The 14010-nt window shown below is 46.1% G+C and overlaps 1 protein-coding gene across 9 annotated transcripts in view; it reads left to right on the plus strand.

Annotated features, from left to right (window-relative positions):
• The window catches only part of RBM33 (RNA binding motif protein 33), a 523998-nt gene that overhangs the window by 281977 nt on the left and 228011 nt on the right, over nt 1–14010 (plus strand). For all 9 annotated transcript variants that reach the window (XM_029588463.1, XM_029588468.1, XM_029588464.1 and 6 more), the window contains exons 12-13: nt 4698–5377; nt 12535–12714. In XM_029588463.1, coding sequence (XP_029444323.1) covers nt 4698–5377; nt 12535–12714 — 860 coding nt within the window. The remainder of the gene's footprint in view (nt 1–4697; nt 5378–12534; nt 12715–14010) is intronic.

A 14010-nucleotide genomic window follows, 5' to 3' on the forward strand; every position in this document is an offset into this window, starting at 1 on the left:
CCTGAAAGCCAGGGCCATGGAACCAGTTCCCCGACCTCAGCAGGGCAGAGGATTCTACTCTCGCTATTTTCTCATTCCAAAGAAAACAGGAGGGCTACGTCCCATCTTAGACCTCCGGAATCTCAACAAATTTCTAAAAAAAGAAAAATTCAGGATGGTTTCCTTAGGCACAATGCTTCCACTTCTTCAAGCAGGAGATTGGCTCTGTTCTCTGGATCTTCAAGATGCTTACGCTCACATTCCAAAATTCCCTCCTTATCGCAAGTTCCTGCACTTCCTGGTGGATCATCAACACTTTCAATACCGTGTTCTGCCATTTGGACTTGCCTTGGCACCCTGAGTATTTACAGAGTGCCTAGCAGTAGCGGCGGCTTATTTACGCAAGGAAAACATACACGTTTTTTCTTATCTGGATGACTGGCTCATCAAAAGCCAATCAAGACAAGGAGCTCTCAACTCTCTCAAGCTCACAATCAATCTGCTTCACTTGTTGGGATTTCTGATCAACTACCATAAATCCCAACTGACTCCACCTCGCCTCCTACAGTTCATCAGAGCGAAATTGAACACCGCAGTATCAAAAGCGTTCCTCCCAAAAGACCACGCAGACACACACTCCAGATTGGCGGAATGTCTGCGCACAAGGGAAACTGCTACAGCCCATCAGTTCTTAACTCCACTAGACCACATGGCTTCCACAGTCCATGTCACTCCTATGGCCAGATTAGCTATGAGAATAACGCAATGGACATTGAGATCACAGTGGATCCAAGCCATTCAACCACTGTCATCTCCAATTCAAATAACTCACCAGTTGTGTTCATCTCTCCTCTGGTGGACAAACACGAACAATTTGCTCGTAGGCCAACCTTTCCAGCAACCAGTTCCACAAGTGACGTTAACTACAGATGCATCCAACTTAGGTTGGGGAGTGCATGTAGACAATCTTCAGACGCAAGTACTTGGAAAAGACTCGAAGCAACATTTCACATCAACCCCCTGGAGCTTCGAGCTATACGTTATGCTCTCTATGCGTTCATGGACTGCCTTTCACACAAGACTGTTCTAATACAAACCGACATCACAGTTGCCATGTGGTACCTGAACAAACAAGGGGGTACAGGCTCTTATCTCCTTTGCCAAGAAGCTGCACAAATTTGGGACTGGGCCCTGACACATTCCATGTTTCTCCGGGCCACTTACCTAGCAGGCATACACAACATAGTTGCAGATCACCTCAGTTGTCAGTTCCAACCCCACAAGTGGTCCCTGGATCCTTTAGTAGGGTTCAGCCAATAATGGACCTCTTTGCATCCAAGCTGAATCACAAAGTGGACAGATTCTGCTCCCTGCACAAACAAAGAAACCAGTTAGCCAAGGACGCCTTTGCTCACCCCTGGAACTCAGGCCCTCTATACGTGTACCCCCGATACCGCTAATAGCTGTTGTAGCTTCTAGTGAAGCTACAACAGGGCAAAGGGTCAATGATACTCATAGCCCCATAATGGCCTCGACAAGTGTGGTTTCCCATACTTCTCGACCTCTCCATAAGGGAACCAATTTACCTGGGCACAGCACCCACTCTCATAACTCAGGACCAGGCAGGTTGTGCCATGCCAACCTTCAAACTCTAGCTCTCACAGTCTGGATGTTGAAAGCTTGATCCTGCAACCACTCAATCTTTCAACTAATGTCTCTCAAGTGCTTGTAGCTTCACGAAAGCCTTCCACACGAAAATCCTATCATTGTAAGAGGAAAAGATTCACCACGTGGTGCACACAGAAAAGTATTGATCCCTTTTCCTGCCCCACATCATCTTTATTAGACTATCTCTGACACCTTTCAGACTCTGGTCTCCAGACTTCGTTGGTAAGGGTGCACCTGAGTGCTATCTCAGCTTACCACAAGGAAGTAGGGGATTCCCCGATTTCAGCGCAACCCCTTGTCAGTAGGTTTATGAGAGGTTTAATTCAACTAAAACCCCCCTTACGGCCACCAGTCACAGAATGGGTCCTTAATGTAGTACTAGCAAGGCTCATGCGTTCTCCTTTTGAGCCCATAGATTCATGTGGTGTTAAATTTCTTACATGGAAAGTTCTCTTCCTAGTAGCTATTACATATGCTAGGAGAGTTAGTGAGTAACAAGCACTTGTAACATACTCACCCTATACCAGGTTCCTACATGACCGAGTGGTGCTCCGTACTCGCCCTAAATTCCTTCCCAAGGTGGTTACTGACTTCCACTTGAATCAGACTATAAATTTGCCCACATTCTTTCCCAGACCTCACTCGCTCCAGGGTGAAAGAGTTTTACATACCTTAGACTGTAAACGGGCGCTAGCATATTATCTAGAACGCACTAAAGTCTATAGGAACTCTACCCAGCTCTTTGTTTCTTTTGACAAAAAAAAACCGGGTAAAGCAGTGGGCAAACAAACACACTCTAACTGGCTAGCAGATTGTATAGACTTCTGCTATGAAAAAGCAGGCCTTTCTCTCCAGGGTCGAGTAAAGGCGCACTCAGAGCAATGGCAACCTCAGTAGCACACTATCATTTCGTATCGATTGCTGACATATGAAAGGCTGCAACATGGAGCTCTCTTCACACATTTGCAGCACATTACTGCTTGGACAAGGAAGGACTACAAGATTCAGCCTTTGGACAATCTGTCTTAAAGAACTTATTTCCAGTATGATCCCAACTCCTTCCACATCCAACCTGCTGTGATTTCAGGCTGCCTCATCTTTTCCAACAGTACACCAGTTGTTGTGCCTGTTGCACAAGTTGTGTCCTGTTGGTCCACTACAAATATGACTCAGCCTGTAGCTTGCTGTTCACCCATATGTGAGGGCTACTATCCTGCTTGTCCTGGGATAAAGCAAAATTGCTTACCTGTAATAGCTGTTATCCCAGGACAGCAGGATGTGGTCCTCACGAAACCCACCCGCCACCCCGCGGAGTTGGGCCCGAAACGTTTTATTATTTTATTTTGTGCTAATGCTTATTGCTACAAATGAGACTGAAGGGGAGACCCCTATGGCTCGAGGGATAATGGCATGCTGGGCATGCTCAGTAATGGGCTCAGTGTGCCAGTCAAAAGTTTCTAGAAACTTTGACAGAAAGTTTTCCGTGATAGGACTCCGTCCAGTGATGTCACCCATATGTGAGGACTACATCCTGCTGTCCTGGGATAACACCTATTACAGATGAGCAATTTTGCTTTACTCACAAACCCTTAGAGATGGTCCCTCCAAAGCAGGGTTGAGACACACTGTTAGGGTTGTTTGAGGAAACTCTCACTGCTGCTGCCCTTTCTTAAGTGAAAAACTTTTAGTTACAATGGTAACAGTTTTACTTACACCTTTCACAAGCACTACATTCCTTAGGAAATATTTTAGAAATTGACTTGTAGCAGTATAACTTTTGTAACACTGCTGTAAACATGTTATACCTTGTATTTGAACCAGAAAATGAGGATTACAAGCTCCATTTACAGGAGACAGGAACACCACAGGAATAGAAAAGCCACCCACAATCTATCCTCTATGCTCCAGTTCCTGTATTTAATGATCCTGACAGCTGTTTAAGTGATGATCTTTTTGGACTTGTTTGTGTGACCTACTGTTCTCATAATGATATGTCGTATGCTTCCAGCCAAGCTGCTAAAAAATTGAACACACAAATGCCTACAGAAAATGTTTAAAGAAATTAAGAGAATAGATTTGTTTTCCTTTCCCTGTTGGAATACTAAGATAACTGTTGAGTGAAATTGAAAGTTCTTTCATGGAATATTGGCATTTTGATTGACAACTATTTTACCAATAGACTTTTGGTTCCTGGCTGGATGACTATCAGGGGTGGCAATGAATATAAAGCTAGACCTTTTCTTTTTAAACTAGCCTATTTTTAAATTTCTGTTTCATTTTGCATTAGTGGTTTTTGATGTTTATTCTATATTTTACTTATGAGATTTTAGTTTGCAATTTTTTATCTTTGTTTTATTTTTATTTTATTGTGCTATTTGCCTTATGATTTTAATATTATGATTGTATTCTTGTTCATCGCCTAGTCCTTCCAGTGTTAGGCGATTCATAAATAACAATAAATATAAATGTAAATATATATTTGTCAGGAAATGTACACGTTTTTGTTGTGTGCTCTTAGCTGATATCTGCCTAAAATAGTCATGTCCATCTTCTTTTACCTATTAACGTTACAAATATTTTGTGCATTTACCCATGTATCCTAGATTAGTATAGCATTTCAGCACTCAGTCACACAATACAATGTAATTTATAGCAAATGTAATATTAATAATAAAGGTAATACTGGGGGTGTTGCCCCTGCCTTGGCTTACTTTTTTTATATTGTAGTCTATGGGTGAGCATCTGTGGGGTTTTTTTCCCCTTTGTGGCCACCAAAGGTGACTTCCTCTCCCCATCCTCATTCAGTAACCCAGCTATTGCAGTCCTTAGTAGTCTGCCATAAACATCTCCCTTCAGAACCTTGAATCTTAATCATAGATGACATTGTTTTGTATATCTGGGCTTCCTTTTCTCCCAGAGACTATGGACTTCAAATCTTTATCTTATATTAAAACAAAAATTTAGAATTGGTAAATATAATATGTTTAAAAATAGTAGTCAATATGATATGCCCACAAATATCTTATACATTTATATTTTTTTTTTAACAGAACCAAGGTTTCCAAACCATCATATGTTTGACCAACGGAGTCCACCACCTCCACCCCTGCTAAACAGCAACCATCCTCTCCCAAATCAGACTCCTCTACCTTTCAATCAGGCAGGACCTGGCTTTAATCAGCCGGGGCAGCAGCCACCAAACTTCAACCAGCCGGGGCAGCAGCCGCCAAACTTCAGCCAGCCGGGGCAGCAGCCACCGAACTTCAGCCAGCCGGGGCAGCAACCGCCGAACTTCAGCCAGCCGGGGCAACAGCCGCCAAACTTCAACCAGCCGGGACAACAGCCGCCAAACTTCAGCCAGCCGGGGCAGCAGCCGCCGAACTTCAGCCAGCCGGGGCAGCAGCCGCCAAGCTTCAGCCAGCCGGGGCAGCAGCCACCAAGCTTCAGTCAGCCGGGACAGCAGCCGCCGAACTTCAGTCAGCCGGGACAGCAGCCACCAAGCTTCAGTCAGCCAGGACAGCAGCCGCCGAGCTTCAATCAGCCGGGGCAACAGCCAGGATTTCCGAGAGAACGACCAATAAGACCAAACATTCAGCCACATGGTCCTGTAGGAATTCTGCACTTTAACCAGCCAGGTTCTGCAACTGCAAGGCCTTTTATGCCTCCTAGACAACAGTTCCCGCAAGGCCCAGGACAGCCTTTTATGCCACTTGTACAGCCTAACATGCAGGTATGACACAGCCAGTAACAATTGTTTCAGATAGACCCAAGGTCAGTTTTTCTACAGACAAAGCTTTTCTATGATATTTTCCTGTGTTCTTAGCTTAATTAATTAGATAACTATAAAAGCAGCAGTTCAAAGTGATGCAAAAAATATCAACTGTTAAGTCTGCCAGCATGATAAACACTAAAGGAGAAAAGATGGGGAATACTTGAACACTGAACATTTACAAAAGTGATTGTAGACATGCAGTCTTTTCTTCCCTTCCCAGTTGGTTTCATCCATAGAAGAATACAGTGTTCTTTGTGGAAGTGAAGAAGATAGTGTGCTCCTGAAATTGTTTTGATTTGGTATTTTTCAAATGGCTTCATTTTATATATGTATACCACTTAAAAGATGCACCCAATTTTATCACATGTGGAAAGTATTTTAAAGTTTAATCTAGCTGATTCTGTATCGCTGTCTTTGGTTTTCTTGGTTTTTCAGTGACTATTTTAGCACTCTTCAGTTGATATCGTTTTAAAATATCTCTCCATAGTTTTAAAATATCTTTCCTGTCCTCCAGCTCCCAAGTTTTTCGCTCCCTGTTTGATGTAACTTTTACCTTCTACATAGTTGTTAATTGGTTTCCCCTGTTCTATTGTAAACCAGTACGATAAGACCGTGTCTTGAGTATCGGTATAGTAAAAGAATTTAAATAATAATAAATAAAGTACTGCTTTAAGGTAGATCAGCAGAAATGTGCTTTCCTAGCGTGTAGCAGATGGACTCAGGACCAATGGGTATAGTGTGCTCCTGATAGCAGTTGGAGATGGATCAGATTTCAATCTGACGTCAGCTCTAGTACATATACCCCTGCAGGAAGCCCTGATCTTCAGTATTTTCCGTCTCCATAGCAGTTCGGGACTCTATACACACTTGCACAGCGTTAGAGTATTCTAACCAAAGAAATCCAAAACCAAGAAGAAATCTTACCTCTACAGACGAGCCCAGCTCTCCTGCGGTGATACCTAAGGGTCCCTCCCCCAGTCGTGATTCCTGAGGTGATTTCCGCAATCCCTCAGAGATAGGCCTCGGTCCAGCAGCCGGCCCCGGCGTGGACTTAGCCTCTGGCATCAGGTGCGGCTGAGAGGCAGCGGGTGCAAATTCGAGCGTGGCGGTGAAGGTACTTTTCCCTCTCCCCCCGCAGCCGGAGACCACCCGGAACAAGACCGGGAAACGCTGAGACAAGGTAAGGTAGAAAACTTCTTAAATGTCTACAGTCTCCGAGGCTCGAATAGCCGCACAGATCACCAGCCGGCATCAGTGCTACCGGGCTAGACCCTGGTCCGATACGAGGGTCCTCCCATATTGCTCGCGTGGTTGCCGTCGCCATTTCCATTTGATTGCCACCCTGTCTGCCGATTCGATCCGTGCGCACAGAGGCGAGCTGTGCGCACTAAATCACTTGTGCACACACCGGTGCGCACAGCCACACGCTCAACTGTGCTGGGCGCATAAGTAAACCCTGTGCGCACAGCAGCACGCGCATCTGTTTGAGCATGCATCTGACCTACATGCACAACTTCGGCGCACCCGGAGGGCATAACTACGCCCAGTGTATGCTTGAATGCACAAACCGGAGTTTTCTGCAATCCTACGGGCACAAACCATGGCACCACCGGATAAGAAGCCCACCTCTGCCCAGCATGCCACATCAGAGCTGCACAGCACGAGAAGGCCACAGCCCTGTGTCTACAGTGTGAGGAGGCTCTGGGTGAACCAGGCCAAGGTCCTCTCCAGACGGCACTGGGATCCAGATCACCGTCAGTACACCGGATCTGGCTACCCCCCAGCGGAGGCCTCCCTCAAACAGGGCTCCCCGGGGACGCGGTGCCTCTCAATTTAGACCCAGCTTCTTTCTCCTGGGTAGAATTCTTCAAAGGCCTACATACCTTTGTCCACATGCAAACCGGCGCCTCTGACGACACAGCCACAGCCTGCCCCAGAGGACCCGAACATCCCGGGACCTTCTAACCCAGAGAAGTGCCCCTCCTGCCTCAAATCTCCAACTTTGGGGACACGGGACACCTCGGACGAGGATCAAGACTCCCTGGAGGAAGGGGAAATCCCTCCAGGGATGGAACCTTACTGAACCATGAGGCGTTTCTTCGCTAAAGACGAACTATCAGACCTCGTGGCTCACAGCTTGAAAGAGCTCGCTATCCCAGGCACGAGTACCACAGGAGAACCGAAGATGAACCCCCTCCTCGAGGGACTCCATCAGGCCTCTCGCCATTTCCCTTTGCTACAGGCCGTGCAACAGCTGATTGACTTGGAATGGGAGGTTCCGGAGGCCCACATTCAAGGGGGGATGGACCCTGGCAGCCCTATACCCCCCTGGACCCCCGCCGCCAAAAACCTCCTGGCATTCCCAAAGTGGATGCCATGGTCTGTGCGGTCCCAAAGCGCACTACCATCCCAGTCGAGGGAGGAGCGGCACTCAAGGATGCCCAGGACAGACGTCTCAAATCCATCCTTAAACAGTCTTTTGACGTTTCAGCTATGTCACTACAGATCGCGGCCTGCTGTGCCGTGGTGACACGCGCCTGCTTATCAAAGACCAGGAATGCCACCACACCCGTCAAAGCACTAGAACCAGCAGTATCATTCCTCACGGATGTGACCTCCAACCTGGTGCGCACCGCAGCCAGAGGCCAGAGGCTGTCCGTTGTGGCAGCCAGAAGATAACTCTGGCTCACAAACTGGTCAGCTGACACGATGTCCAAGATGAGACTAACGAGAATACCCTTTAAGGGAAACCGCCTGTTCATTAGCGAGCTGGAGAAGTTAGCCGACAAATGGGGCGAATCCCAGTACCGCGGCTACCGGAGGACAAGAACAAGAGAAGCCAGTGCCCCCCCCCCCCCCCCCCGAGCATCTAAGGACAGGGGACGACAGCACTTCAAACCGTACAGAAGTACATCTCAAGCTTCTCGCCCTGCAGGCAGGGGCCAGTCCTTTCAGAACAAACACAATAAAAGGGGAGCTGGCGCTGGTCCAGGCCCCTGCCGCACCCCGCAATAAAGATCAGCCGACCCATCCACAGGAAGAAGCCATAGGGGGCAGGCTTGCCTTATTCTACTAAAGATGGGTCGAGATAATTTCGGACAAGTGGGTCCTAACCATCATTCGAGAGGGATATTATCTGGACTTCCACAACATCCCTCCGGACATGTTTGTGAAATCTCCCTGCCACGACCCTTTCAAGAGGATGGCACTGGCCAAATTGCTCTCCTTAAAGGCCATAACGCTGGTGCCCACGCAACAAGAAAATACGGGGCACTATTCCATCTATTTTTTTCGTTCCCAAGAAAGAGGGTACGTTCCGACCCATCGTGGACCTCAAGTCCGTCAACCGCCACCTGAGGGTACCTCGCTTCCACATGGAAACCCTACGCTCGGTCATAAGGGCAATACAGCTGGGAGAATTTCTCACATCCCTGCATCTGTCAGAAGCCTACCTGCACATCCCGGTCCATCACGAGCATCAGTGTTTTTTACGCTTCGCAATCTTGGACCACCACTACCAGTTCCGGGCACTATCCTTCGGCTAGCCACAGCACCCCCGAACGTTCACCAAAATCATGGTTGTAGTAGCAGCGACACTAAGGAAAGAAGGAATCCTCGTACACTCATATCTGGACGATTGGCTGATCAGGGCAAAATCCCCAGAGGAAAGTCATCAGGCGACCACCAGAGTCAAAACTCTACTGGAAAACCTCGGGTGGGTGGTCAACACAAACAAAAGCTGTCTGCAGCCCTCCCAATCTCTGGAATACCTGAGAGTCCGGTTCGACACCAGACAACACAATGACATTCTGACTCCTACAAGAAGAAAAAAGCTGATGAACCATTTGCGAAACCTGTTAAGCAGACTTCGCCCCAAGGTGTGGGACTACCTCCAAGTCCTCGGTCTCATGACATCCAAACTGGAAGTGGTCCCATGGGCAAGAGCTCACATGCGACCCCCTACAGTGTTCCCTACTGTCACAATGGAATCCGATGTCCCAGAATTACTCCGTTCACCCCCAGCTACAATGGTGGCTACAAGAAGACCATCTGAGCAAGGGAGTAAAGCTATCCCCACCAACCTGAATCCTGCTCACCATGGATGCGAGTCTACGAGGGTGGGGAGCCCACTGCCAGGAACTGACTGCCCAGGGGTAATGGGACAAGGAAGAGTCTGGATGGAACATCAACCGACTGGAAGCATGGGCAGTCAGGCTAGCCTGCCTATGGTTCAGTCACAGACTCCGGGGCGAATCGGTCAGTCATATCGGACAACGCCACAACAGTGGCCTACATCAACCTCCAGGGAGGAACCAGAAGCCAACAGGTGTCCCTGGAAATAGACCCCCCTAATGGCATGGGCGGAATCAAACCTACAAGAGATTTCAGCCTCCCACATTGCGGGAAAAGACGTCACTGTGGATTACCTCAGCAGAGAAAGTCTAGACCCAGGGGAATGGAGGCTGTCGAATACAGCCTTCCAGTTAATAGTAAACCACTGGAGAACACCAGCCATGGACCTCCTGGCAAGCCAGTCAAACCCCAAGTTCCCAACTTCTTCAGTCACAGACGGGAACCACAATCCCAAGGGATCGATGCTGTCGTCCAGACCTGGCCACAGGAAATCCTGCTATACACTTTCCCACCGTGGCTGCTACTGGACGGAATCATCCGCAAGATAGAACCCCACAGGGAACCAGTACTTCTAGTGGCCCCGGACTGGCCATGAACGCCGTGGTATGCAGACATGCGAAGACTACTGACAGGGATCCCTCTCCCTCCTCACAGGGATCTGCTCCAACGAGGCCCGATCCTCCACGAAGAACTAACTCAATTCTCTCTTACGGTCTGGCCATTGAGCGGATATTCGGGGGCGGTGATTGACACTCTTCTCCGAGCACACAAGTTTTCCATATCTCTTAACCTACATACAAATATGGAGAATATTCGAAGCCTGGTGTGAAGACCGCGACATCATCCCGCGGACAGTCAAAATTCCCACGATTCTGGAATTCCTGCAGAACGGCTTACAGAAGGGGTTGTCTCTCAACACCATCAAGGTGCAGGTGGCCGCGTTGGCCTGCTACAGAGCCAAGGTGGGGAGCGGCAGCCTAGCCTCTCACCCGGACGTCTCCCACTTCCTGAAAGGGGTCAAACAGATCCGACCACCCCTGAAGTGGCCGGTACCTTTATGGAATCTCAATCTAGTCCTAGACTTCCTAGCAGGAGCCTCCTTCAGACCCACCCGCGGTCTGTCCCTTCGACTTCTAACACTGAAGACTGCATTCCTAGTGGCACTCTGTTCGGCCTGCTGCATTCCGAGCTTCAAGCACTGTCCTGTCGAGAACCCTTCCTCAGGTTCACACCGGGATCCGTACAGCTACGCACGGTCCCCTCCTTCCTCCTAAAAGTGGTTTCTCACTTCCATTTAAACCAAACCATCTCGCTGCCATAGCCAGACGAGCATAAGGACTCGGATGAATCTCGCCACCTTCACCATCTTAATGTCGGCAGACTCCTACTCCGATATCTGGAAAAGTCGGAATCCGTACGAAAGACAGACCACCTCTTCGTCCTTCACAGCGGGAAGAAACAAGGGGAAGCAGCCTCAAGGGCATCCATAGCCCGTTGGATCAAAGAAGTTATCAAGGCGGCCTTCGTAGAGGCAGGCAAGCCTCCACCTCTACAAGTCAAAGCCCATTCCACTAGAGCCCAGGCAGTGTCCTGGGCAGAAACCAAGATGCTGTCAACAGTCGAGATCTGTCGGGTGGCGACATGGTCCTCCATTCATACCTTCTCTAGGTTCTATCGCCTGGACATTCAGGCTCGGGAGGACACAGCATTCGCAAGGGCAGTACTAACTGTGCCATGGGCAGCCTCCCACCCGGTTCGGGAGTAGCTTTTGTACATCCCATTGGTCCTGAGTCCATCTGCTACACGCTAGGAAATGGAGAAATTGCTTACCTGATAATTTCGTTTTCCTTAGTGTAGACAGATGGACTCAGCATCCCGCCCACGGCTGCCGACAATCACGGAAACCTTGGGTGACAATTCTCCAAGAACAAGACAAACACAGGTAAGCCAAGCTTCCCTCTAATTAGGACACCCTTACTTACCGGGTGTCAGCGTTTTTCGGTTGAGTGTACTGGTGGTCTCCAGCTATATCCACATCAACCAGCTCCAGTTAATCAAATTAACCAAGTTATTCGTTAATCAAAGTTAACCAAGTTAATCAAATTGCTGAATCACACAATTATCCACAATTGCTTTTTGAAGAGAATACTGAAGAGCAGGACTTCCTACAGGGGTATATGTACTAAGGCTGATGTCAGATTGAAATCTGATCCATCTCCAACTGCTATCAGGAGCACACTATACCCATTGGTCCTGAGTCCATCTGTCTACCCTAAGGAAAACGAAATTATCAGGTAAGTAATTTCTCCATTGCCTTTTTTCTGTTAAGTAAATTAAGAGCATAATTTTTGACAAAGAAGAATATACTGGATTCATGTAAAATCAAAAGGTGAGAGTGCCCTCTGCTGGTGGGAATCTTAAAATGGATGGCAGTAGTAATGATAGATACAGATGTGGTTTTCTGGCATGTACGCTTTGTAATTAAGTTCAGTGGACTCACATATTTTGTATGAGTTCCAGAGAACACTACCAAGGTCCATAAATGCCTTTTTCATTGTGGTCAATGATGCATGACAGGAAAGCAAATACAAAAAAGTATATTTTGTGCTTTCTCATTCTTAAAAGGAAATAGTATATAAATAGGGTTATATTTTAAAAATAGTCCTGGTAAGCTTTCAGTAATATAGTCTTTGTTAATGAGTGGTCAAATTTTGACTTGACTCAAGCTTGCAAGTGTTGTTAGACAGTAATTATCGTAATATGCTCAGCAAATTAAAAACTGATTCTTGAACTCGCTACATACGGTTTTTAGAATGTTAATACCCCATATAGGCCTGTATCCCTACTAGAAATAAATTTTAACATAGGGTATGATTGCTTACCTTTTAATAGATGCAATATTTATTCTGTTGGTTAGAAAATAGTTTTGTTTGTATTTAACAAGTGAGACTCATTAAAATGTTTACTTTTAAAATATTTAGGGTCCCCTTCACCCTCCACTACAGCCTCAGCACCAGCACCATCATCTTACTGGCCCACCGCAACCTTTGTTGCCTATTGCTCAACCCCAGTTCAGACCTCATCTACATGCTCCACAGTCGCAACCAGGTAGCACCAGAATGCAGTTACCGCAACGACAAGGTCTACTGAAACCCAGACATGTGAGTATCATTCTATACTTTTCAGATTTCCTCCAAGCATCCTCGTTTCTTATTAAGCTATATCTGTGTCTCCTTTAACCTGTGTCCTATGCTTTATATTAAACTATATGGTGAATCTTTTAAGAATGCAAAATAAATACATATGTATACATATAATGTAGATTTATGAATGTGTAGCATGCATAACGGGAACCTTTGGGAACTAGTCCTGCAGGAACTTACATATCACTAAAATATTTAGCACTTTGACTTGTAGAATTCTTTCTTATGCTGTGCTTCTTAACTTAAGCTGTTAAAACAATATAATGATCAACATAGGAGTATTGGGACTTTGAAAAGGCATGGGGGGTAGTTGAGGGTAAAGTCTGTTATTTCAATAAATGCTGTTAATGTATGTGTTGGCAAGCTTCAGACTTTCTTGTTGTCCAGATGTAATGAATACTGGGTTGGTTTTATCAGGTTTTCCAGTCTTAAAACAAACACTGGACAGTTTAATTTAAATAATACAGCATTTAAAATGGAAAAAGGCTGAAGCAGTACTGCTACAATTTTTCAAATTTGGAGCAAAATCTGGATAAATGCCCTGCATAGCAGTCAGTGGGCATTTTTGTTTTTAATATTATATTTGTTTTCTTATGTTTGGTGTCATTCAAAATATGAGTGTTAAAACTTCTTATTCAATCCTGAAAGAAACCTTGTATTAAACATCTTTTAATTAAACCACATCCCCTATACCAGTCAAAGGCAGAAATCTGGAATACCTTTTAAGATATCTTGTTTAGGAATCTTTAAAGCATGATGGACATTTTTTTAGTTTATTTTGTTTCTTGTGTTTATCCCCTTGGTTTCTAACTGACACAGTTTACATCACTGCATTAGTATCCTTCCCTTGTCAGTGAAACAGCATTAGAAGGCATTTCACATAACTTAATTATTTCACTGGCTGTTTGTTTTCTTTTTCTAACAGGTTTTAATTGCTACCATCTAAGTCATCTTTTGTGGGCACTAGTTGCCAGTGATTCTGAGAAATAAGAAATAGTTTGCTTTTTGGTCTTCCATAGAAATATGATGGCAAAAAAAGACTACAACCTATCTAGTCTGCCCATAGACTGATTTAGTAACAGAAGAGATGTTCCCTTTTGTATCAGAGAATTGATGTGCAGCTAGTTATTTTAATAATTCTGGAAAAAAAATCCATTGTGATTGTCACACCCCAAAAACCTCTTAATCCAAATAGCAGCTTTCCTTGCAGACAATTAGCAACAGCCATAGCAAACCAAGTAGATGACCCTTGGA

The sequence above is a fragment of the Rhinatrema bivittatum genome, chromosome 2, assembly GCF_901001135.1.
Source record: "Rhinatrema bivittatum chromosome 2, aRhiBiv1.1, whole genome shotgun sequence".
In the NCBI taxonomy this organism is placed as follows: Eukaryota; Metazoa; Chordata; class Amphibia; order Gymnophiona; family Rhinatrematidae; genus Rhinatrema; species Rhinatrema bivittatum.